The sequence below is a fragment of the Coregonus clupeaformis genome, chromosome 8 (assembly GCF_020615455.1).
Source record: "Coregonus clupeaformis isolate EN_2021a chromosome 8, ASM2061545v1, whole genome shotgun sequence".
NCBI lineage: Eukaryota > Metazoa > Chordata > Actinopteri > Salmoniformes > Salmonidae > Coregonus > Coregonus clupeaformis.
Genome location: NC_059199.1, coordinates 22,443,161 through 22,468,965, shown reverse-complemented (window position 1 = coordinate 22,468,965; position 25,805 = coordinate 22,443,161). Strand labels below are relative to the sequence as shown.

Sequence of the window (25,805 nt, the reverse complement as noted above, 5' to 3'; positions counted from 1 at the left end):
GCCAAAAGGCACCTACAGACTCTCAGAGCATGAGAAACAAGATTCTCTGGTCTGATGAAACCAAGATTTAACTCTTTGGCCTGAATGCCAAGTGTCACGTCTGGAGGAAACCTGGCACCATCCCTACGGTGAAGCATGGTGGTGGCAGCATCATGCTGTGGGGATGTTTTTCAGCGGCAGGGACTGGGAGACTAATCAGGATCGAGGGAAAGATGAACGGAGCAAAGTACAGAGAGATCCTTGATGAAAACCTGCTCCAGAGCGCTCAGGATCTCAGACTGGGGCGAAGGACAATGACCCTAAACACATAGCGAAGACAACGCAGGAATAGCTTCGGGACAAGTCTCTGAATGTCCTTGAGTGGCCCAGCCAGAGCCCGGACTTGAACCCGATCAAACATCTGTGGAGAGACCTGAAAGTAGCTGTGCAGCGACGCTCCCCATCCAACCTGACAGAGCTTGAGAGAATCTACAGAGAAGAATGGGAGAAACTCCCCAAATACAGCTGTGCCAAGCTTTGTAGCTTCATACCCAAGAAGACTCAAGGCTGTAATCGTTGCCAAAGGTGTTTCAACAAAGTACTGAGTTAAAGGGTCTGAATACTTATTTAAATGTAATATTTCAGTATTTTTTTTATTTTTATAAATTTGCAAAGATTTCTAAAAACCAGTTTTTGCTTTGTCATTACGGGGTATTGTGTGTAGATTGAGGGGGGGAAAAAATATTTAATCAATTTTAGAATAAGGCTGTAACGTAACTACTGTAAAACCGCTCACTGTAATATTGTATCAACAAAGACTGATTGATTGTGAACTGTGCTAAATTCAATCAAACTTGCATTGAGGTATTTTATGTAATTTCTAGATCAATATATTTTTTTAAACACACACTACTTACTCTTCGTTGAAGGACGGAGGGCTGAGACTCTCTGGTTTCTCCAGGAAGATGGTGGAGGAGGAGGGGCTTAAACTGACGTGACCTGAGAGATGCATTATGGGTAAATGGACCATGAAGTGTGATTTTAACTAACATCTTTATTTAAATTGAAACATTTACAGGGCCCTCCCACTCAGTAGTGTGGCCCAAACATGTAAGGGCCACAATGTTGACTGCAATTGGAAGTTAGAATGTATCTTTAGAGTAGGATTCAAAATGTTGAATAAAAAATGTTTGTGTGTGTGCGTGCGTGTGTCTGTAGTAACTCACATGGCTCTGCCTCTTTCAGTTCCTCACTGTTCTCTCTCTTGATGGAGGAGGAGGAAGACATGCGCTGGAGATGAGTGTGTTTGTTCTGTTCATCCACCACTGGAGAGAGAGAGAAGGAGTGAGAAAGAGGGAGAGAGTGGGGGGAGAGAGGTAGAGAGAGCAGTATATGTGAGCTTTTATGTGGGCGTTTGCATTACATGAGCGCTTCTGTATGTGTGTGTGTGTTACAGTGTATATATCTATTCATTATACACTCAATGACCAAAAGTATGTGGACACCTGCTCATTGAACATGTCATTCCAAAATCATTGGCATGAATATGGAGCTGGTCCCCCCTTTTGCTGCTATAACAACCTCCACTCTTCTGGGAAGGCTTTCCACTAGATTTTGGAACATTCCATTCAGCCACAAGAGCCATGGAAACCCATTTCATGAAGCTCCCGACGAACAGTTCTTGTGCTGACGTTGCTTCCAGAGGCAGTTTGGAACTCGGTAGTGAGTGTTGCAACCGAGGACAGACAATTTTTACGCGCTACGTCTTCAGTACTTGGCGGTCCCGTTCTGTGAGCTTGTGCGGCCTACCACTTCGCGGCTGAGCCGTTGTTGCTCCTAGACGTTTCCACTTCACAATAACAGCACTTACAGTTGACCGGGGCAGCTCTAGCAGGGCAGAAATCTGACGAACTGACTTGTTGGAAAGGTGGCATCCTATGACGGTGCCACGTTGAAGTCACTGAGGTCTTCAGTAAGGCCATTCTACTGCCAATGTTTGTCTATGGCGATTGCATGGCTGTGTGCTTGATTTTATACACCTGTCAGCAACGGGTGTGGCTGAAATAGCCAAATCTACTAATTTGAAGGGGTGTCCACATACTTTTGTACATATAGTGTATGTGTGTTTCTATATATAAGTGTTTGTGTGTGTGTGTTGTACCTTGCTCAGCCTGTTCTATGATCTGTCTCAGTGCTTTCTTCAGACTGTTAGCTCTCAGCATCAGCTGTTCTCTGGACCTATAGCAAATTTGGAGACAATTCAAATTCAAGTAAGTCAATTCTTACATTTTTTAAATTTTAATTTCAAATCACTTCCTCCATTGAGTGACGCATACTTGAATTGACCCCAACCCTAACCTGTATGGGGGCCGGGGTTCTCCTCCGGGGGTGTCTGTACCCCTCTCCTGGTCCCCGTCCTGGAGTGGCACACTGCCGGCTGGGACTACCTGGGCATCAGCCTCCTCACTAAGAGCCTTTACCAGGCTGTCCAGCTTCTCATTCAACAGGGCACACTGAGGGAGAGATAAACATTACAATACATACTAGTCCTAACCCTAACCCTTCATCAGGCTGTCCAGCTTCTCATTCAACAGGGTACACTGAGGGAGAGAGAGACAGAGTGAGAGAGAGAGAGAGAGAGAGAGAGAGAGAGAGAGCTCAACAACTTAGCTCGGTTCAACTCAGTTTGGATGAACTGTATACTGCGGCATGATATCATAAAAATACAATACAATAGGTAATTTATGTAAATATTGCAGAACCAGGATCCACTAAATTGGAATATATTAATAAATGTGGACGTTTAAAAATATTCAGAGTAAAACATACTGCATATTACACTTTGCTTCCAGACAGTTAGACAGGAGAGAATGCCTCTGTGTCATGACTTCCGCCGAGGCTTCCCCCCCTCCTTGTTCGGGCAAGTTTCGGCATTCGTCGTCACCGGCTTACTAGCTACTGCCAATCCCATTCTCATCACTCCACTCGTCATGTCTTGTCTTGTCAATCACACACACCTGGTGCTCATTCCCCTAATTAGTATGTGTATCAGCGTTCCCTCTGTTCCCCTTGTCTTTGTGAGTGATTGTTTATTGTGAGAGCGAGTAGCTCGGTTGAGATACTCTTCCATGTGTATTTGCCAAGGTGGATTATTTTTCCCTTGTTAGTTTCGTTATGACGCTGGGTGCGTTTTATTTATGTGAACGGAATAAACTCTGGACTTCTGTGTTTTACCTCCTGTGCCTGACTCCTTCATTCACACCTCGTCACACTCTGTCTACGTCCCAAATGGCACCTTATTCTCTATATAGTGCACTACTTTTGACCATACAGGTCAAAAGTAGTGCACTATAAAGTGAATAAGGTGCCATTTGGAATGAAACCTCAAACCTTTTGATTTTCTATTGACCTAGATGCTCCTCTACCACTACCCACCTCTCTCTGCCCACTGGTTATCCGCATTATACAACCTGTTACGTAAGACACACACATTTATGCACGCAGAAACACACACACACACGCACGTACACACACACACACACACACACACACACACACACACACACACACACACACACACACACACACACACACACACACACACACACACACACCTTCTTGGCCATAGTGTCTGCCTCCTCCTTGTTCTCTGTGGCTCTCTCGTATGCTCTCCCCACCTCCGCTACAAAATTATTCACCGTTCCACACAAAAACCTGCAGGAGAAAGGGTGAGTGGGATGGAGGAAGAGAGAGAGAGAGAGAGAGAGAGAGAGAGAGAGAGAGAGAGAGAGAGAGAGAGAGAGAGAGAGAGAGAGAGAGATGGAGAGGGATGGAGAAAGAGAGAGAAAGAGAGAGAGAGGGTGAGTGGGATGGAAGAAGAGAGAGAGGAAGAGAGCGAGAGATACAAGTGTGAAATATATTTCTCCATTCCTGTATTATGTATGTAAATTCAATAAACCATACTGTACTTCACATTTCAGGAGAGAGAGATAAGTACACAATATAAGCATAGAGCAGACATGTCATTCCCTATTGCACTGACGATGTCCCCTAGGTAGTACACTCTACAGCGCTAAGGAGGCCCCCAAAGTAGTGTCTCTAGTCTAATGCACTTCAAATGTCCCCCAAGTAGTGTACTAAGTAAGGTTTAATCTTGTGTAAGGACCCAGCTGGCAGAGGGACTGAGCAGTGTCCTTGGGGGAGGAGAAAATCAATACAGAGAGACACACAGACACCCTCCCTCTCTCCTCTCTCTTCTAGCCTTCCCCACTCCCTCCCTCTTCAGAGACACTCCCTCGCTCTGCTTTACTCCCTCCTCCTTCACTCCAGACATCCTCAAGACATTCAGACATGATCCAACTCTCCCCCTCTCTCAATCTTGCCCTCCCTCCTCCCGCTCCTCCTTCATCCTTCCCTCCCCCATATCCCTCCTCCCTCCATCCCCCCATCACATCTGGAGGACTGGGCTATCCCAGCATACATTGCACGTACTTGGCAGAGGATATGACATCTGTATGTTTGTCAGAGTCCAGGATCTTGGTGAGGTGGGAGGCCACAGAGTCTGCATACTGAGTGATGTGGACCTGAGGGGAGAGGAATGACAATTTCATTAAAAAGCCTGTGTATTGTGAGAAACTGTGGTGTCATTTTGGCTAAGAGAGTAAAAAGCAGTTAAATGTAAAAGCCTGTGTATTTTGAGAAATTGTGTCGGTACTTCAGCTCAAACTGGAGCCCTACGCATACTGACTGATATGGACGTGAGAGGAGAGGAACAACCAGTTTCATGATAAAGCCTGTGCATTTACTCAGAGAGTAGTAGTGTTAGTAGAAGTATTTATTGGGATCCCCAATTAGCCGCTGCCAAGGCAGTGGGACTCTTCCTGGGGTCCAAACAGGAAACAAAACACAACAAATAAAATACATAATATATAACATAATATACATAATATACTGTACATAACACTACATCATACTACATAATCCTGCTTTGCCTCACGCTTCAGAACCAGGCTCCTGCCCTATGAGCCATTCCAGCTCGCACAAGCCAAGGATTCGTGCAAGGCGACCCACCTACAGTTGAAGTCGGAAGTTTACATACACCTTAGCCAAATACATTTAAACTCTGTTTTTCACAATTCCTGACATTTAATCCTAGTAAAAATGCCCTGTCTTAGGTCAGTTAGGATCACCACTTTATTTTAAGAATGTGAATTGTCAGAATAATAATAGAGAGAATGATTTATTTCAGGTTTTATTTCTTTCATCACAGAAATGTACATACACTCAATTAGTATTTGGTAGCATTGCCTTTAAATTGTTTAACTTGGGTCAAACGGTTCGGGTAGCCTTCCACAAGCTTCCCACAATAAGTTGGGTGAATTTTGGCCCATTCCTCCTGACAGAGCTGGTGTAACTGAGTCAGGTTTGTAGGCCTCCTTGCTCGCACATGCTTTTTCAGTTCTGCCCACAAATGTTCTATAGGATTGAGGTCAGGGCTTTGTGATGGCCACTCCAATACCTTGACTTTGTTGTCCTTAAGCCATTTTGACACAACTTTGGAAGTATACTTGGGGTCATTGTGCATTTGGAAGACCCATTTGCGACCAAGCTTTAACTTCCTGACTGATGTCTTGAGATGTTGCTTCAATTTGCTTCAATATCAATTTGCTTCAATATATCCACATAATTACCCTTCCTCATGATGCCATCTATTTTGTGAAGTGCACCAGTCCCTCCTGCAGCAAAGCACCCCCACAGCATGATGCTGCCACCCCCGTGCTTCACGGTTGGGATGGTGTTCTTCGGCTTGCAAGTGATCCCCTTTTTCCTCCAAACATAACAATGGTCATTATGGCCAAACAGTTCTATTTTTGTTTCATCAGACCAGAGGAAATTTCTCCAAAAAGTACGATCTTTGTCCCCATGTGTAGTTGAAAACCGTAGTCTGGCTTTTTTATGGCGGTTTTGGAGCAGTTGCTTCTTCCCTGCTGAGCGGCCTTTCAGGTTATGTCGTTATAGGACTCGTTTTACTGTGGATATAGATACTTTTGTACTTGTTTCCTCCAGCATCTTCACAAGGTCCTTTGCTGTTGTCCTGGGATTGATTTGCACTTTTCGCACCAAAGTATGTTCATCTCTAGGAGACAGAACGCGTCTCCGTCCTGAGCGGTATGACGGCTGCGTGGTCCCATGGTGTTTATACTTGTGTACTATGTTTGTACAGATGAACGTGGTACCTTCAGGCGTTCGGAAATTGCTCCCAATGATGAACCAGACTTGTGGAGGTCTACAATTACTTTTCTGAGGTTTTGGCTGATTTCTTTTGATTTTCCCATGATGTCAAGCAAAGAGGCACTGAGTTTGAAGGTAGGCCTTGAAATACATCCACAGCTACACCTCCAATTGACTCAAATGATGTCAATTAGCCTATCAGAACCTTCATAAAGCCATGACATCCTTTTCTGGAATTTTCCAAGCTGTTTAAAGGCACAGTCAATTTAGTGTATGTAAACTTCTGACCCACTGGAATTGTGATACAGTGAATTATAAGTGAAATAATCTGTCTGTAAACAATTGTTGGAAAAATTACTTGTGTCATGCACAAAGTAGATGTCCTAACCGACTTGCCAAAACTATAATTTGTTAACAAGAAATTTGTGGAGTGGTTGAAAAACAAGTTTTAAAGTGTATGTAAACTTCCGACTTCAAATGTTTTGCCTAATTTCAGTTTATGTGTCAAAACAAGCAAGTATAGTGTAGAGAATCATTGTACCATCTAAACCGCTGTGAAATATATTTTCCATAACCCAAAATATTGTATTTTCAGCTGTTTGAAGCTGGTGTACAAAACCGAAAGTAAAAGACGCAAAAATTAAACTTAGGGACGGGAAGCATAGAAATAGCGCACACAGAACAGATATTCCACTTAGATTTGCTTTCAATGATAATGACAGATCATAAATCACATTTCTATGTGAATTTGGTCAGGTCGCCCAAAAAGTTACATATTGCAGCTTTAAAGAAAACTCTTTGTGTTCTATTAGATAGGTCACTTTCAATCCATGATAAGGCAGAGGACGCAAATCCATAACACCTACGTTTTTTCAGCAATAGGTTATGATCAATGATATCGAAAGCGGCACTGAAGTCTAAGAAAACAGCTCCCACAATCTTCTTACTATCATGTCTTTCAGTCTTTCATGTATTTCAGCCAATCATCAGTAATTTGTGTCAGTGCCAAGCATGTTAAGTGCCCTTCCCTATAAGCATGCTGAAAGTCTGTTGTTAATTTGTTTTCTGTAAAATAACTTTGTATTTGGTCAAACACAATCTTTCCAAAAGTTTGCTAAGCACTGGTAACAGGCTGATTGGTTGGCTGCTTAAACCATTAAAGGGTGCCCTGCTATTCTTGGGCAGTGGAATGACCTTTTCCTCCCTCCAGGCCTGAGGGCAAACACTGTCTTCTAGACTTAAATTGAATATGTGGCAAACAGTAGTCTCAATGTATTCTGCTACCAACCTCAGCAATTTACCATCCAGGTTGTCGGTAACAGGTGGCTTGTCCTTATTTATAGATAGCAACAATTTCTTCCAAACCCACTTTGCGGAACTCAAAACTTCAATTCATGTCTTTCATTATTTGGTCCGTTATGCATGAATATGAAGGCTCAGCGTTTGTTGTTAGCATGTCATGCCTAAGTTTGCTAATCTTGTCAACAATGAAGTTATTAAAGTGGTTTTCAATATCAAAGGGTTTTCTTATGAACAAGCCATCTGCCTCAATTAAGGATGGAGCCTAGTTCATTTTTTTCCCTAGATTTTAATTAAAGGTACTCAAGAGCTTTTTACTATCATTCTTTATATCATTTATTTTTGCTCCATAGTCAAGTTTATTCTTCTTTTTTTTTAGTTTAGTTACGTGATTTCTCAATTTATTGTATGTTTGCCTTGTATGATCGCTTATACACAATTTTTAGGTTATTTAGTTCCTGTTCTGTTTGTACTGTAAATACTCTGGTAGGTTGACTGATAACCTGAACCAGATTGTAGGCAGCTTGAAGCTTCTTTTTGAGAGGACAGCTTGATGACAACTAGTCAATATTAAGGACACCCAGAAAATATACCTCTCTGTTGATATCACATACATTTTTGGGCATTTCACACAAATAGCCAAAATACTGACTTATCAGCAACCAGTTTCATGATGAAGCCTGTGTATTTAGAAAAACTGTGGTGTCATTTTGGCTCAAAGAAACAACTTGTGTATTGTGATAAACTGTGGTGTCATTTTGGCTCAACGAGAAACAGACGGTTTCATGTTAAAGCTTGTGTAATTAGAATAACTGTGGTGTCATTTCGGCTCAAACCTGAGCCCTAGGTACCTGTAAGGGGGAGTCGGGACTAAAATCGTCTTCCTTCACCATGGGATAGTGTTTGGTAGGCAGCTCGTATGTCATCACACTCCACCTGAGAACACAAACACAAACACACACTGATGTCAAATTCCAGGAAATCGCAGCATATCAACCAATGAGATCGGGACAAATGACACTGACAGTTATTCTGACTCACTCAACATATTGACTTCATCATTTATTAGATTATTTTGTAGACTAAACAGATTACCTTAATCCTTCTCTAGTATGATAACCATAGAGAAAGTTGCTCATCCAGTCTTAGAAGATACGGTTTTGGAAAGTCCAGATTGTATGTTATCACTTACAGTTTATACCTTTTAGATGGTAAATACCGTTCAGATAGTAAATACCTATCAGATAATAAATACCTGTCAAGCATCTTGGTGGTGGCTCGCTCCAGCTTCTCCAGGATCTGTAGCAGTTGAGCATCATCATCACATAGTCCTCCCCATCCCAGGACCCTGGCTAGGTCATTACCTGTACCCAGAGGGAGGACACCTAGCTGACACTGGAGGGAGGGTGGTGAGGGGAAGATGGGAGAGAGAGTGGAGGGGTATGAAACACACAGAACAGCTATCAAGACATATTTGAAGATATATACACACAGACATATGAAGAGAATGTTACTGGTCAGAATCTCTCTCTCTCTCTCTCTCTCTCTCTCTCTCTCTCTCTCTCTCTCTCTCTCTCTCTCTCTCTCTCTCTCTCTCTCTCTCTCTCTCTCTCTCTCTCTCTCTCTCTCTCTCTCTCTCTCTCTCTCTCTCTCTCTCTCTCTCTCTCTCTCTCTCTCTCTCTCTCTCTCTCTCTCTCTCTCTCTCTCTCTCTCTCTCTCTCTCTCTCTCTCTCTCTCTCTCTCTCTCTCTCTCTCTCTCTCTCTCTCTCTCTCTCTCTCTCTCTCTCTCTCTCTCTCTCTCTCTCTCTCTCTCTCTCTCTCTCTCTCTCTCTCTCTCTCTCTCTCTCTCTCTTAGACTTACTTGTTTGTGCAGGTTGAGTTTATCCAGTTCAGACAGGACCCAGCCAACACTGCCGTCCCCGCCACACACCAAGATACGAAACGTAGCAAACTTCTGGAACACACGCAGACTAGAGAAGAGAGGGAGAGAAACAGAGGATAATGGGAGAAAGGAGAGGAGAGAGGTGGAATCAGTGGAGCACTTCTCATAGACAATAGTCAAAGATTGTTACAAATGATCAACATTAATAAGAAACATTGGTAATACTTTACTTAAAGCAGGTATAATGACTTATAATTTTTGTTGTTGTTGTTTATCTGTCAGGGACTATGTACAACATGCTATTGCACCAGATTTAGCTAGATAGCTAACTTTCATCTGTAGTCCCTGATGCCTTTATAATGCATTAAGAGACATCATGGGCATGTATAACCTCCTTTTAATGTCATAATATCATCTCATAATGATCCTGACTAAATACCAGTATTATGAACCTTCAATAGACATTATAAAGCCACATACGTGCTTTTAACAAGTTATAAAGCCTTATACCTGTAGGCTTAAAGTAAAGTGTTACCCAAAGGTCATCAATCAAATACATTATAACACAACCAGGATGTCTCACTCTTACCCCAGCTGTGGTCCTCCGTTCATCAAGTCAAAGACCTGTGCAGGGTTGAGCAGCTGTTTGAATTTCCTTAGAAACTTAACCCCTTGGTTGTCTCCGCTCTTAGAGTTACACAGCACCAGGAGAGGGGAGGTGCAGGAGGGAGAGGTGGCCTTCCAAAAGCCTGAAGAGAAAGATAAAAAATACAGGTTTAGTTTTGGGTTGTAGGTGTGTGGTTGTCTTCACTCTTAGGGTGTGTGGTGGAAATTCAACACCAGGGACACCTGAAGTCAATATTAAATGAATAACTCTTTATTATCAGAGAGGTTACAACAAACACACGTACAAAGTACAAGTCTGCCACAAGCTCTGCCAGGGTGGTCCCTTCATTCCTATTATATACTGCTACACAAAAAAGCTACATAGGCATGGTTCATAGGGTTGGTTCCTGTAGGTAACTGGCTGTTATCATGTGGGCTCAGTTTCCCAAGAAACTGAGCAATATCTCCTATCTTAACTTCCAGAACATATTCTGGGTGTTCTGCCAATTGGTCTGAGGAGGAGGTTACAGTCACCTGCATAAACCAAGATAGAGCAGAGAAGATACTGTGTACAATTCAAGGCTATCTCTTCAGACAATAACATTTTCCCTTACAGGTGCATTCGGATTGTTTCTGAGATTTGGCCTTTTTTCCTTTCCTGGCAACTTTACCTTGACCCTGGTTTGAAAACGTTACAGAGTTCAAGGTCAAGGGAGGAAAAGTCACAAAGGAAAAGCGAGAAGAAGAAGAAGAAGATAGCGTTTGAATGAATCCGACCATCCTCGTTTGTGTGTGTGGGTATGAGAAAGAGAGAAAGTGTGGCGTGTGTGTCTCACCATCAGAGTCGATACTATTGAGGGCTGTGGGAGGAATGATTGACACCCGACATTGACCCAGAGGACACGCCTTTCCCATCTGCTCCTTACAGCTGCTGTGCACCTATACACACACACACACACACACACACACACACACACACACACACACACACACCATGAATCAGGGGTGGTATTTAGAATGTTAGAAAGGTGACATTTTCATCCAATGACCTTTTAGATCTAACACTTTCCCAGAATCCTGTAGCATCACTATGGATACCACAGCTTATGATGGAGTGTGTGATGTGTTTTTGGCTTAAAGCGTGACGTTCAGATACTGTGTGTGTGTGTGTAGACTCACAATAGCCTTGCACCATAGACATCTCCAGTCCTGCAGTCTCCTGACACTGCCACAGTTCCTGTCGCACACCACACACTTTGCACTGACTGGCAGGTTCCCCTCTAACCACTGATGAGGCATGGAGACCTGTGAACACACACATATCGAATATGCACACATGTAAGATATCTTTTACTTTTCATTCCTTTTTTAAAGCCTTACTGTATGACAGTCACACTTCTTTCATATTAATCCATATTCATTAGAAAGGTGAGTGAAATACTGACAGGAAATGTAGGAGGAGAGGGAGAAAGGATGTACTAGAATAGCAGTAAATTTGATTCGAACCCACGCTTGCACTGATCAAATATTGTGGAGGCAGCGGCTTAGACCAGCTAGGTTGTTTTACTTGATCAGTGTTTTAATGAGCATAAGAAGAGGGAATGATGCTGCTAAGTCAATGAAAAAACATTGCGGTATAAAGAGACTTTGTGTTACCCACCCCTTCGTCATCCTCCATGATGTCGTTTCCTATGGAGGCCAGCGTGGTCCATTTACAGGTGTTGGTGGAGCGCACCGCACAGCGCTTATGGGCTTTGAACTTACACACTGGGGGAGGGAGAGAGAATGAGGCAAAGAGAGAGAGAGCGTTTGTTTGGAAACCAACAAACTAGCTACAACTTTTGTCCAAGTAACCATCTAATTTTAACCTGTTTCATTGCTTTGAATTAAAGCTGTGGATGTAAAGTTGCATGAATGAAAATAGTGTGCTTGTGTGTGTTTCTTCACAGGACAGTCCGTGGGAGGTGAGTCTGGAGAGGGCCTCTCTACAGACATGACAGAAGGTGGTGTGTGTGTGTGTGTGTGTTTACCTTCGCAGGACAGTCCATGGGAGGTGACTCCAGAGAGGGCCTCTCTACACACATTACAGAAGGTGGGTCTGGCGTGGGAGCAGGCGTACCAGTTATGCATCCCAGAAAAATGTTCCATATTGAATAGACTGGCCTGCAGAGAGAGATGGAGGGAGAGAGAGACAAAGGAAGGGAGAGAGAGAGGGGGAGGGAGAGAAGAGAGAGAGAATATGCAACTTTTACTCAAATCCACTTATAATGAGTAAATAAATGTTTAAGAATGAGAGAGAGAAATACTGCTTTCACATAGGATTTATGTTTTTTTTTTAAATAAATTGGCCGATGTTTATATGACCCCCTTACAAACAGGTCCATCAATACCATATTCTTGCCTGCATACGCCTTTTATACCTCCCGTACGAATGCAGGCATGCCGTGACGAGTGGTAGCAGTGATGTGCAGATGTGGGTGGGCCTCTATTTGATTAAATCCATTGAATATACACCATCAATAAAAAAATCCATTATTAATTTGATTAGGCAGGTCCTAAGAAACATTAGAAGACTAATAAAATATATTTTCAAAACAATAGACTGGCATATTTTGTGTTTAGTTATGTTACATCCAAATGAATTAAATCAGTAGTTCATTATTGTGTTCATTAAACAGACAAGACATACTTGCCCCGATCACAGTCAACACACATACACTCACACAGATTATTAGGTACACCACCCCGTTTACGAAAATGGTTAGTTCCTACAGACATGCAGGCAGACAGGCATCGAGGCATTCAGTTACTGTTCGATTGAACGTTAGAATGGGCAAAACGAGTGACCTAAGCAACTTTGAGCATGGTAAGATCGTCTGTGCTAGGCGCGTTAGTTCCAGTATCTCAGAAACGTCCGGCTTCCTGAGCTTTTCACACACGACAGTGTCTAGGGTTTACCAAGAATGGTGCGACAAACAAAAAACATCCAGTCAACAGCAGTCCTATGGGCGAAAACAGCTTGTTGATGAGAGAGGTCGAAGGAGAATGGCAAGAATCGTGCAAGATAACAGGCGAGCCACAAACAACGGTGCAGTACAACAGTGATGTAAAGAATGGCACCTCGGAACGCATAACTCGTCGGTCCTTATCACGGATGGGCTATTGCAGCAGACGACCACACCGGGTTAAACTCCTATCAGCTAAAAACAAGAAGAAGTGGCTCCAGTGGGCACACGATCACCAATACTGGACAATTGAGGAGTGGAAAAACATTGCCTGGTCCGACAAACCCTGGTTCCTGTTGCATCACTCTGATGGCAGAGTCAGGATTTGGCGTAAGCAGCATGAGTCCATGGCCTGTCTGGTGTCAACGGTACAGGCTGGTGGCGGTAGTATAATGGTGTGGGGAATGCAACGTTTGAACGCCACAGCCTATCTGAACATAGAATCTATTCCCCGAAGTATTCAGGCTGTTCTAGAGATAAAGGGGGGTCTGACCCGGTACTAGATTGGTTTACCTAATAAACTGGTCACTGAGTGTAAATGTTGTAGTAAGAATATAATGGAATATAAAATAATAAAATACTATTCATATTTTTCCCACACAACTTGTGTCACGGGAATGTGTGGATCCGCTGTCATATAACAAAAGTGATATTTGGAAACAGAGCCCAAGCCCATGCTTTTTTGTCCACGTTTCATCTCTTTCTTACCCTCACTCCACTTTGTTAGGGAGCAGGCGTAGGATCTTACATTGAGAGTATCTTCATCATGATACTGACAGAAAATAATATAAATCCTATTTTCGAAAGCATCTGAGTCTCGTGTTCATATTTCACAACCTCCGCAGGCTTTTGGAGTTGCCTACACGCGAGCAAATAAATCAAATCTACACTTGATTTGGGCTACATTATTGCATGCTAAATGTTTCTGATCAGTGATAGATGAGCAAACGAATAGGTGAGCTATACCACGACCACTTACACTACATTACCAAAAGTATGTGGGCACCTGCTTGTCGAACATCTCATTCCAAAATCATGGGCATTAATATGGAGTTGGTCCCCCCTTTGCTGCTATAACAGCCTCCACTCTTCTGGGAAGGCTTTCCACTAGATGTTGGAACATTGCTGTGGGGACTTGCTTCCATTCAGCCACAAGAGCATTATTGAGGTCGGGTACTGATGTTGGACGATTAGGCCTGGCTCGCAGTCTGCGTTCCAATTCATCCCAAAGGTGTTCGATGGGGTTGAGGTCAGGCTCTGTGCAGGCCAGTCAAGTTCTTCCGCACCGATCTCGACAAACCATTTCTGTATGGACCCTGCTTTGTGCACGGCAGTATTGTCATGCTGAAACAGGAAAGGGCCTTCCCCAAACTGTTGCCACAAAGTTGGAAGCACAGAATCATCTAGAATGTCATTGTATGCTGTAGCGTTAAGATTTCCATTCACTGGAACTAAGGGACAGCCCCAGACCATTATTCCTCCTCCACCAAACTTTACAGTTGGCACTATGCATTCGGGCAGGTAGCGTTCTCCTGGCATCCGCCAAACCGTGATTCATCACTCCAGAGAACGCGTAAGAGTCTGATATAACGTCTTCTGGAGTAGTTATGAGGAATTAGATTGAAACAAACGATTATTGATGTTTATTTTATTTTATACAATTGTGCGCCGCCCTATGGGACTCCCAATCACGGCCGGTTGTGATACAGCCTGGAATCGAACCAGGGGGCCTGTAGTGACGCCTCAAGCACTGAGATGCAGTGCCTTAGACCGCTGCGCCACTCGGGAGCCCAGGACAGTGTATAGGACAGTGTATATCTGCATCATGTTTTGTGTGTAATTACTATTTTTGGATTGCTGATTATAATTGAATGTTAACGAAATGTATACTTTCTCTTCCAGGAAAATTGGGATTTCCTTATCTCTCATTGAGATGTTTCCTAAGTCTGTGGGCTAGGGGGAGCAGTTAGTAGAATTCGGCAGTCTTATAATAAGGTCGTAAGAGGGAGCTACCAAAATAAATAAGGCCTGGCTATTTTTGTTTGTTGTTTTCCAATATGTTTTTTCAAATAACCACACACAATCCACCTACTATAATGGTTATATATGGTTTTTATTTTTATTTTAGGGGGTTTTAACGGGTCAGTGATGATAAGTCTTAAAGGAACACACACAGAACTTTCAGAAGTTTTTTGTTTTATGAGTGAGTTTTGACTCTTGTTAATGATTAGTCTATACTATAGAATGGAACACTTCTTTGAAGGGTTGAATGACCTCTGAACTATGTCCTGACTTTCTAGTGCGAATTGATCACCCACACTGGAAAGCCAAGAGGCATGGGAGGAGGAATTTAAGGTAATTTATTATACCGAGTTGAGGGTATAATACTGAGAATTTTGAAGAAGTTTATAATTTCGCAATAGTCCTATATATGATTCGGACCATAACAAGGTCAGAGTGAGAGAGCTAGTCCTGAAAGAGGAACACCTGGCGCTAGTCAATTTTGATATTACTTGAATTACTTTATGAGATACAATTAAGTTAAGGTATTATCAAAAGTTGTCATTTTAATCTCATTGTTGTTTTGTTTTTTTGAACGCATGAATCACGATGTGAGTCATGTGTCCAAAGGGGGGAAGTACTGGTCGCATGAGGCTTTTTGATAAATATGCAAATTGTATTAAGAATATGAGCAGTAGTAATTAATGTGTTATGGGTTAGATAAGTGTATTTGTGGTAGGAGGCAGGGTGTAGAGGAGGCCTGCCTATGAAACTAATGACCTATAACAAGCTGCAAGTATGTGCACTTTCTAATATCAAGGCGTCTCCAGACTGATAAGAAGACAGTGTATAGTAGCATACGGTGTCGCACCTAACAATGTTGTTAAGACTTTCTTCCCATGGGTGAAGGCTTCTCTGCCATACCTAACAGTAGAATCTGGGAATTGTCTGCGCCCTGGAGACTGGCGGTAAAGGATTACAGAAGTAAGAGATGGACAAAACCCAGGTGGGGAGGTCAGTACTAGGTGTTGCTGGCTACCTCGGTGGAGGGGAAAGTAGCAGAGAGAGATACCTGCATCTATGTGACCCACTGTAGGACTGTTCCAACCCAGAGGAGGAAGATTGCACCGCCACTGCGGAGCATTGTTTTATTTTGAGTCTGTCTGTGTCTGTGTGTCTTTGCAGCAGGGACTCTCAACTTCCCTATTAGTACGCTGCCAGAAGGACACACTCCACAGAGCGACATTGAAAAATGGAGAAGGACTCTGCATGATCCTAGACCCTAGTGACGGAAGAAGGTTCAGAGCTAAAAGGACCATACATCGTCACCCAGTCTACACGAACGGATGTACGGATAGAGGGGAGATCGACCTGGTCATCTAAACCACTGCAACAGAGTACTACGAGGAAACCGATGACCTAGAGATGAGGGAGCTGAGGATGCTGGAGCTGACAAGGATCAGGAGATGGGAGATGATGGCAAGGGGAATGCTACTGATGAGCTACGTGTTTTGTCGGTTTCCCTCGGCGGAGGGACAGACCTCCAAGAAATTCAAGATTTTCCAGAATTTCAAGAATCACCTGACTTTCACACCATTAATTTATCTGTCTATGGAGGGTTTCCCTAACAGAAATTGGGGAGTATATTAGAAATGTGTATTAAGAATAATTGGTAAAACATAATAATTTGTCCTATAGTCAATGCTTTATGGATTTATTGGATTAGAAATGAACTCAATTAAACTGTTATGTTCTGTCTTCTATTGAGGTAAATACAGATGGTGTCTTGATGCATAGCAGGGATAATTTGGCCTAGAAGGGTGTGAACCTAAAAAAAGAAACAATCTCTGAACCGGCTGAAGATTAATATCAGAGGCGTTGAAGATGTTCCTATACAGCACCACTTCTACCTGCAACTGGTCTACAACAGCCAATCGAAGCTATCAACTGATTTTTCTCATGTTTTTTTATCTCGAGGGAGTGGGACAAGAGTCCACCATTGAGTGAGAATGGAGAAAGATCTGTTCAAATACAACATTTCTCATGTTGTTGGTATACTAGTTGGCAAATGGACAAGACACAAGGGGGTGTAGAGATGGTGGTGACTCGGATGAGACATTGAAGTTGGGACATTGTCATGGGCAAGTCATTTTGAACTATGAAGCCGTCTGAAGAAGATCATGAAGAGACGCCAGAAGATTTAAGTGCCGGGGAAGGAAGGGGTTGGTTAGCTGTGTCGATAATACATTTGGATTTATCTACATTTGCTAATTTGGGTAGTACTAAGAATGCATTGAGATAATGATCTGTAGTTATTCTCAGGATGAGGAAGGTCATAATAGAATTATGGATATTTATACTGTATGTTAATATACGTGTACACTCTGACAGTTGGAATGGGTGCTAAAGTTGAGGGTTTTAACTTTGATTGATAAGGACCAATGTGAATCACTAAGAATTGTAATTCTAAATTTGGTTGAGATAAGTAATTTGGTTTTGGTTATAATTTATAAGATGACTGAGTGATTTAAGTAAATCATTAGTATATATTAGTAACTAAAGATGTTGAAACTATTTTCAGCAGGAAGGGTATTGCTTGTACAAATGCGAGATAACTGTCTTAAATAGATATTATGGTTAAAACAGCGATACCTTATTGTAATGTCTTAGGATACACTTATATGATTTATTTCGAGTAGAACTGTTTGAATCTTACTGTTTGAAACATGTAAGTTAATGTAAGGATTGTGACTGATATCATGAACATGTTGATTATTAGGTTACTGTATTCACATGTTAGTCACTATATACATTTGAAGTATTTGTAGGTATTGATATGGGACTATGTATTCCCAAAGAGGGGGGATTGATGTGGATGTTTAGAGTGGTACATATCTCTGTTGCTAGGCAATAACTTAATTGGTTCCTATCATGGGGTTTTGTGTGTGTGACCTTTGGTTGAATTCCTCAATCCTAACTAGTCCAAGGCTGTACTGATTTAACAGGGACTGAAACCAGAGTGTTATTCTTTGTATCTCTCCTCAGTCATATTATGGGAACAGAGTCAGGGTTGAACAGAGTTGAATATTGTAACTATTAACAGTCTTGGATTTTCAAGCAATTGGGTCTGAAATGTCACTCATTGGACACTATGCAATTGATAATCACATAGCATTGGATGCTATTACAGTAGATAAAGGGGGAATGTATGCGATTATAGAGGGAGATGCATTTGTACATACTTGCCATCAGAATAGGAAGGTTTTGGGAAATTAACTAAAACTATGGGAAATATATTAGAGAAAGACAGGATTGAAAATGTGGAAACAAGACTACCTCAGTCGATATTGTAGTCTACATGTAACTTACATATTGTCATGAATCAATGTATTTTATGGAATGATGTCAGGAGGTTAGGAATTCATTTGTATGTTTTGTTTGTTTGTTTCAAGTAATGTTATATCTGTGGAATTTCACTTACAACAGCAAAATAATGAAAGGGGGGATTGATATCACCACTCGGGATTGTGAACCCCGAGTGGCGCAGTGGTCTAAGGCACTGTATTGCAGTGCTAGCTGTGCCACTAGAGATCCTGGTTCGAATCCAGGCTCTGTCGTAGCCGGCCGCGACCGGGAGACCCATGGGGCGGCGCACAATTGGCCCAGCGTCGTCTAGGGTAGGGGAGGGAATGGCCGGCAGGGATGTAGCTCAGTTGGTTGAGCATGGCGTTTGCAACGCCAGGGTTGTGGGTTCAATTCCCACGGGGGCCAGTAAAAAAAATAATATATATATATAAAAATATATATATATATAATGTATGCACTCACTAACTGTAAGTTGCTCTGGATAAGAGCGTCTGCTAAATGACTAAAATGTAAATGTATATAACGACTTTTTATACAGTATTGGTTAATGTCGTTGATCTCATATAGAGAGGATAAGGACACGCCATGTGTTAGTTATGTTACTGGTGGGTGACAGAAGGTCTGCGTGCCAAGATAGATTGGGGGCCACTGGTGCTAATCTTAGAAGGAGTACGTGATGGAATGGCCTGGCTAGGGTGCCACACGATACCATGTAGGGGGATCCTATTGTAGGAGATGAGTGGCACTCAATAATGGTTGGCAACTGGTGGATGGAATTAGCTCCGAAAGCATTATATAAACTGAGAGGTTTTCTATGTAAAGTAATTCGGATGACAATAGGCTACGCCCGTACCGCTTGTCATACGAATCCAGTACTGTAACCATTAAATAACTATGAATCAACTCTCCATCTAAGTGTTTAAATATTCTCTTACATCCTGAAGTACGAGATACCAGAGAAACTCGTCATAACAGAGTCCAATGGCGGCGAGCTTACACCACTCCAGCCGGCGCTTGGCATTGCGCATGGTGATTTTAGGCTTGTGTGCGGCTGCTAGGCCATGGAAACCCATTTCATGAAGGTCCAGACGAACAGTTCTTGTGCTGACGTTGCTTCCAGAGGCGGTTTGGAACTCGGTAGTGAGTGTTGCAACCAAGGACATACGATTTTTACACACTACGTGCTTCAGCACTCGGCGGTCCCGTTCTGTGAGCTTGTGTGGCCTACCACTTCGTGGCTGAGCCGTTGTTGCTCCTAGACGTTTCCACTTCACAATAACAGCACTTACAGTTGACCGGGGCAGCTCTAGCAGGGCAGAAATTTGATGAACTGACTTGTTGGAAAGGTGGCATCCTATGACAGTGCCACATTGAAAGTCACTGAGATCTTCAGTAAGGCCATTCTACTGCCAATGTTTGTCTATGGAGATTGCCTGGCTGTGTGCTCGATTTTATACACCTGTCAGCAACAGGTGTGGCTGAAATAGCCAAATCCACTTATTTGAAGGGGTGTTCAGATACTTTTGTATATATAGTGTATTTGCCCAGCCAGAGAATTAACCAAATATACAGATGGAGATTCAGTGAAACAAAATCATATTGATTGATTAAGACAAGTCACAGGCTTTAGGTCGGGAGGAGGCCTAGGCTACTAGGAGACTGCGAGTGATGAGCCAACTAGACAAGATGATCATGAACAGCACTCACCTCAACTTAGCTAACATTTCCACAGCCTAATTGTAGCCTAACCAATATCCAAACGGAGATTCAGTGAAAAGACAAATCTGACATTGATTAATTTATCAAGACAAGTCCCCACAATTGTCTCAAAGCAACGGAAACAGTGCTGAAATAATTGAACATACGCAGGTAAGCTATTGCTTCAAATGTATTATAACAATTGGATAACTTTGGGAGTTTCAATAAGCAACAATTTGATACCTTCAATTGCATTAGCCTACTTTAGTCCAATATTTATTCCCACAGTAATTCTTTATGGATCCATCCAGTTGTGGTTAAGAAAATAGTGCATGTGGTGGGCTATGCAAAGAGATGGGTGAAGTGACACGCCTCACAATGTTTAGAACTGGCAGAAGGATAGTAGTAATGGGTGCTGCCTAGCAACCATCAAGAGCTTAAGAGCGTAGTCCATGCCAATGCTGCCTCAGCATTATGGCTACATTTCATACTAAGCTGTAGGCAGAACTTTACCGCAATCATGACTAGGTCAGTTGGCGGAAAGAAAAGCAGAGGCTTTGTCCCGGCAATACCTTTCATATATAAAGAAAAGTCTGCAAAAAGTTGGTGGGATACTAAAGTTGGAGGAAAAATGTATTGGTTTGAAAGGTGTAAAATAGATAGAGAGTTTTCACCTTACTGTATGAAAGCAAATACAACACTGATGCATCATTTTGTACCAATGGTACGAAATGGCTAAATGCTAAACGCTACCAATTGAGTTGATGAGAAGTACCCACTGTTACCAATACATCTATTCGAAATGAACAGGCAAATACCAGAAACAGGACTATAGAATAAAACAAAAGTACAGTCAAAGGCAAAAGGGTGAGAACGAATTAATGAATGAAAGAATGAAAAGATAAAAGCTTGAGGGGATGGCGGATGGAGGGATGAGAGGATGAGTGCTTACCTCGTAAGTTTCCCATTTCTGTACAGACTTCAGAGCACCGATCCAATCCTCCATCTCTTTCCTGCTCTCAGCACACAGCATCAACTTCCTGAATGGAGTGATCACCTAGAGAGAGAGAGGGGGGAGAGGGAGCGAGAGCGAGAGAGAGATAGGGAAGGAGGGAGGGAGGGAGGGACAGGCTGTATAAGAATACATAGTACTGTAGATGTACAAAGACATACCAAGTCCTATAGTTTTGCAGTGAAGCAGTTTAGAGTGTAATAACATTGGAATAAAGGTGTAGTCATGGTGGTCATTATGGTTACTGTGTAGCTGTAGTCATGGTTACGGTAGAGGTAGGGTGTCGTCATGGTTACCGTGAAGCTGTTGTTGATGTTCTTGGTACTCGTCTCAGCCACGCTGGCGTCTGATAGGTCCACCTCGTCAAATATCAGAGACTGATGGACAACCCAAAAAAATTGAACCGAGTTAAACAAACCAAAAACAAAACAGACAGCATCTAATCATCCTCTATGAATGAAGAAAAAAGTCGTAAAGGCCCAGTGCAGTCTAAAACAGAATTTTCCTGTGTTTTATATAGATTTCCACACTATGAGGTTGGAATAATACTGGGGAATTGTGAAAATTATGATTATGTCCTTTTAGTGTAAGAGCTGTTTGAAAAGATCCCCAAAAACTATGCCAAAAAACAATTGGAGTAATAAACACATACACAATTACCTTGGAGTCTTTGGCATAGTAAAGTGTCCGGCCTCTCAGTTTGAAGTACCTCCTCTTCCATCTCTGGAAAGAACTGGTCTGTTTCAATAGGATCCCTTCTTTTACACTTTTCTATGGACAGGACAGAGAGAGAGAGAGAGAGAGAGGGGCTTGAGACTCGGAGGGTGTGTGAGTGTGTGTGCGTGTGTGTGTGCATGTGTGCATGTGTGTGTGTGTGGGTAGAAAGAGAGGGTGGGTGTGTGTGCCTGTATGATGTCTATGTTTATGTGTGTGGGTGAGATAATGTAATACAATATATAATCAAGAAGCATAACTATTCAAAGCAATCAGTTTCATTGGCTCCAAGTGCCGGGAAAGTTTCCAACATATATTTAGGGAAACACAATGGCATGCATGATGCCCTCTGTCACCTAGCAACATTCCAGCACGAGTCGATATGACAAAAACAACCTACAGACAACTTCCTCATACATGATTTCATTTTTGTCTAAGAATAGGGTAAGTCCCGGCAGGCTATGTGTTTTGACTTGCCTTAAAAGGGCAAAAAATAGATACAAGTAAATATGTGAAAGTACACTACCAGTCAAAAGTTTTAGAACACCTGCTCATTCAAGGGTTTTTCTTAATTTTTACTATTTTCTACATTGTAGAATACTAGTGAAGACATCAAAACTATGAAATAACACATATGGAATCATGTAGTAACCAAAAAAGTGTTAAACAAATGAACATACAGTGGGGAGAACAAGTATTTGATACACTGCCGATTTTGCAGGTTTTCCTACTTACAAAGCATGTAGAGGTCTGTAATTTTTATCATAGGTACACTTCAACTGTGAGAGACGGAATCTAAAACAAAAATCCAGAAAATCAAATTTTATTAATTACATTAAGTAATTAATTTGCATTTTATTGCATGACATAAGTATTTGATACATCAGAAAAGCAGAACTTAATATTTGGTACAGAAACCTTTGTTTGCAATTACAGAGATCATACGTTTCCTGTAGGTCTTGACCAGGTTTGCACACACTGCAGCAGGGATTTTGGCCCACTCTATACAGACCTTCTCCAGATCCTTCAGGTTTCGGGGCTGTCGCTGGGCAATATGGACTTTCAGCTCCCTCCAAAGATGTTCTATTGGGTTCAGGTCTGGAGACTGGCTAGGCTCCAGACTCCAGGACCTTGAGATGCTTCTTACGGAGCCACTCCTTAGTTGCCCTGGCTGTGGTCCCAGCTCTCTTCAGGTCATTGACCAGGTCCTGCCGTGTAGTTCTGGGCTGATCCCTCACCTTCCTCATGATCATTGATGCCCCACGAGGTGAGATCTTGCATGGAGCCCCAGACCGAGGGTGATTGAGCGTCATCTTGAACTTCTTCCATTTTCTAATAATTGCGCTAACAGTTGTTGCCTTCTCACCAAGCTGCTTGCCTATAGTCCTGTAGCCCATCCCAGCCTTGTGCAGGTCTACAATTTTATCCCTGATGTCCTTACACAGCTCTCTGGTCTTGGCCATTGTGGAGAGGTTGGAGTCTGTTTGATTGAGTGTGTGGACAGGTGTCTTTTATACAGGTAACGAGTTCAAACAGGTGCAGTTAATACAGGTAATGGGTGGAGAACAGGAGGGCTTCTTAAAGAAAAACTAACAGGTCTGTGAGAGCCGGAATTCTTACTGGTTGGTCGTCTCTCACAGTTGAAGTGTACCTATGATAAAAATTACAGACGTCTACATGCTTTGTAAGTAGGAAAACCTGCAAAATCGGCAGTGTATCAAATACTTGTTCTCCCCACTGTATATTTGAGATTTGAGATTCTTCAAATAGCCACACTTTGCCTTGATGAGAGCTTTAAACACTCTTGGCATTCTCTCAACCAGCTTCACCTGGAATGGTTTTCCAACAGTCTTGAAGGAGTTCCCACATATGCTGAGCACTTGTTGGGTGCTATTCCTTCACTCTGCGGTCCAACTCATCCCAAACATCTCAATTTGGTTGAGGTCGGGGGATTGTGGAGGCCAGGTCATCTGATGTAGCACTCCGTCACTCTCCTTCTTGGTAAAATAGCCCTTACACAGCCTGGAGGTGTGTTGGGTCATTGTCCTGTTGAAAAACAAATGATAGTCCCACTAAGCCCAAACCAGATGGGATGGCGTATCGCTGCAGAATGCTGTGGTAGCCATGCTGGTTAAGTGTGCCTTCAATTCTAAATAAATCACAGAAAATTTCACCAGCAAAGCACCCCCACACCATCACACCTCCTCCTCCATGCTTTACGGTGGGAAATACACATGCAGAGATCATCCGTTCACCCACACCGCGTCTCACAAAGACACGGCGGTTAGAACCAAAAATCCAGACCAAAGGACACATTTCCACCGGTCTAATGTCCATTGCTCGTGTTTCTTGGCCAAGCAAGTCTCTTATTATTATTGGTGTCCTTTAGCAGTGGTTTCTTTGCAGCAATTTGACCATGAAGGCCTGATTCACACAGTCTCCTCTGAACAGTTGATGTTGAGATGTGTCTGTTACTTGAACTCTGTGAAACATTTATTTGGGCTGCAATTTCTGAGGCTGGTAACTCTAATGAACCTATCCTCTGCAGCAGAGGTAACTCTGAGTCTTCCATTCCTGTGGCGGTCCTCATGAGAGCCAATTTCATCATAGCACTTGATGGTTTTTGCGACTGCACTTGAAGAAACTTTCAAAGTTCTTGAAATGTTCCTTATTTTCTGACCTTCATGTCTTAAAGTAATGATGGACTGTCATTTCTCTTTGCTTATTTCAGCTGTTCTTGCCATAATATGGACTTGGTCTTTTACCAAATAGGGCTATCTTCTGTATACCCCCCTACCTTGTCCCAACACAACTGATTGGCTCAAACGCATTAAGGAAAAAAATTCCACAAATTCACTTTTAAGAAGGCACACCTGTTAATTGAAATGCATTCCAGGTGATTACCTCATGAAGCTGGTTGAGAGAATACCAAGAGTGTGCAAAGCTGTCATCAAGGCAAAGGGTGGCTATTTGAAGAATCTCAAATCTCAAATATATTTTGATTTGTTTAACACTTTCTTGGTTACTACATGATTCCATATGTGTTATTTCATAGTTTTGATGTAGTTACAATGTAGAAAAACCCTTGAATGAGTAGGTGTTCTAAAACTTTTGACCGGTAGTGTATGTACATTGAGTATACCAAACATTAGGAACCCCCCCCCCCACCTCCCCCTCCCCCCAAGGTGTCGAAAGCATTCCACAGGGATGCTGGCCCATATTGACTCCAAGGCTTCCCACAGTTGTATCAAGTTGGCTGGATGTACTTTGGGTGGTGGACCATTCTTGATACACATGGGAAACTGCTGAGCGCGAAAAACCAAGCATCATCGCAGTTCTTGACACATACCGGTGCGCCTCGCACCTACTACCATACTCCTTTCAAAGCACTTAAATATTTTGTCTTTCCCATTCACCCTCTGAATGGCACACATAAACAATCCATGTCTCAATTGTCTCAAGGCTTAAAAATCCTTCTTTAACCTGTCTCGTCCCCTGCATCTACACTGACTGAAGTGGATTTAACAAGTGACATCAATAAGGGATCATAGCTTTCACCTGGATTCACCTGGTCAGTCTATGTCATGGAAAAAGGATGTTTTGTACACTCAGTGTATATGCAGACTAAGACAGAGAGGGAGAGCGAGAAAGGGAGAGAGAAAGAGAGAGAGGGAGAGAAAAAGAGAAAGAGAGAGAGAGAGAGAGCGAAAGATTGAGCGAAAGAGAGAGAGAGAGAGAGAGAGAGAGCGAGAGAGAGAGAGAGAGAGAGAGAAAGAGAGAGGGAAAGTGAGAGAGAGAGAGCGACATCAGTGACAGAAGGCTTAACAGTGGCATGCTGCCCTGTGTGTCAGCACAACCCCTAAATATGTCCTGAGGGAACCAGACACACAGACAGGTGGGTTCCCCACCATAGCGAATCACTATGGGTGAACACACACAAACTGACAGGTTTGACAGCGCATGTGTGAGTGTGTGGTGTGTTTGACTATCCTGGTGGACAAGGTGAAAATGG

The 25,805-nt window shown here is 42.5% G+C and overlaps 1 protein-coding gene across 2 annotated transcripts in view; it reads right to left on the bottom strand.

Annotated features, from left to right (window-relative positions):
* Window positions 1–25,805, bottom strand: part of si:dkey-172j4.3 (diacylglycerol kinase delta) — a 126,137-nt gene that overhangs the window by 31,573 nt on the left and 68,759 nt on the right. For both annotated transcript variants that reach the window (XM_041882615.1, XM_041882616.1), the window contains exons 3-19: window positions 21,740–21,850; window positions 21,376–21,456; window positions 21,020–21,124; window positions 12,028–12,160; window positions 11,658–11,764; window positions 11,177–11,302; window positions 10,834–10,936; window positions 9,981–10,140; window positions 9,371–9,479; window positions 8,765–8,904; window positions 8,361–8,445; window positions 4,471–4,562; window positions 3,594–3,693; window positions 2,338–2,492; window positions 2,141–2,217; window positions 1,206–1,304; window positions 897–978 (exon numbers count right to left, since the gene is read on the bottom strand). In XM_041882615.1, the coding sequence (XP_041738549.1) occupies window positions 897–978; window positions 1,206–1,304; window positions 2,141–2,217; window positions 2,338–2,492; window positions 3,594–3,693; window positions 4,471–4,562; window positions 8,361–8,445; window positions 8,765–8,904; window positions 9,371–9,479; window positions 9,981–10,140; window positions 10,834–10,936; window positions 11,177–11,302; window positions 11,658–11,764; window positions 12,028–12,160; window positions 21,020–21,124; window positions 21,376–21,456; window positions 21,740–21,850 (1,865 nt within the window). The remainder of the gene's footprint in view (window positions 1–896; window positions 979–1,205; window positions 1,305–2,140; window positions 2,218–2,337; window positions 2,493–3,593; window positions 3,694–4,470; window positions 4,563–8,360; window positions 8,446–8,764; window positions 8,905–9,370; window positions 9,480–9,980; window positions 10,141–10,833; window positions 10,937–11,176; window positions 11,303–11,657; window positions 11,765–12,027; window positions 12,161–21,019; window positions 21,125–21,375; window positions 21,457–21,739; window positions 21,851–25,805) is intronic.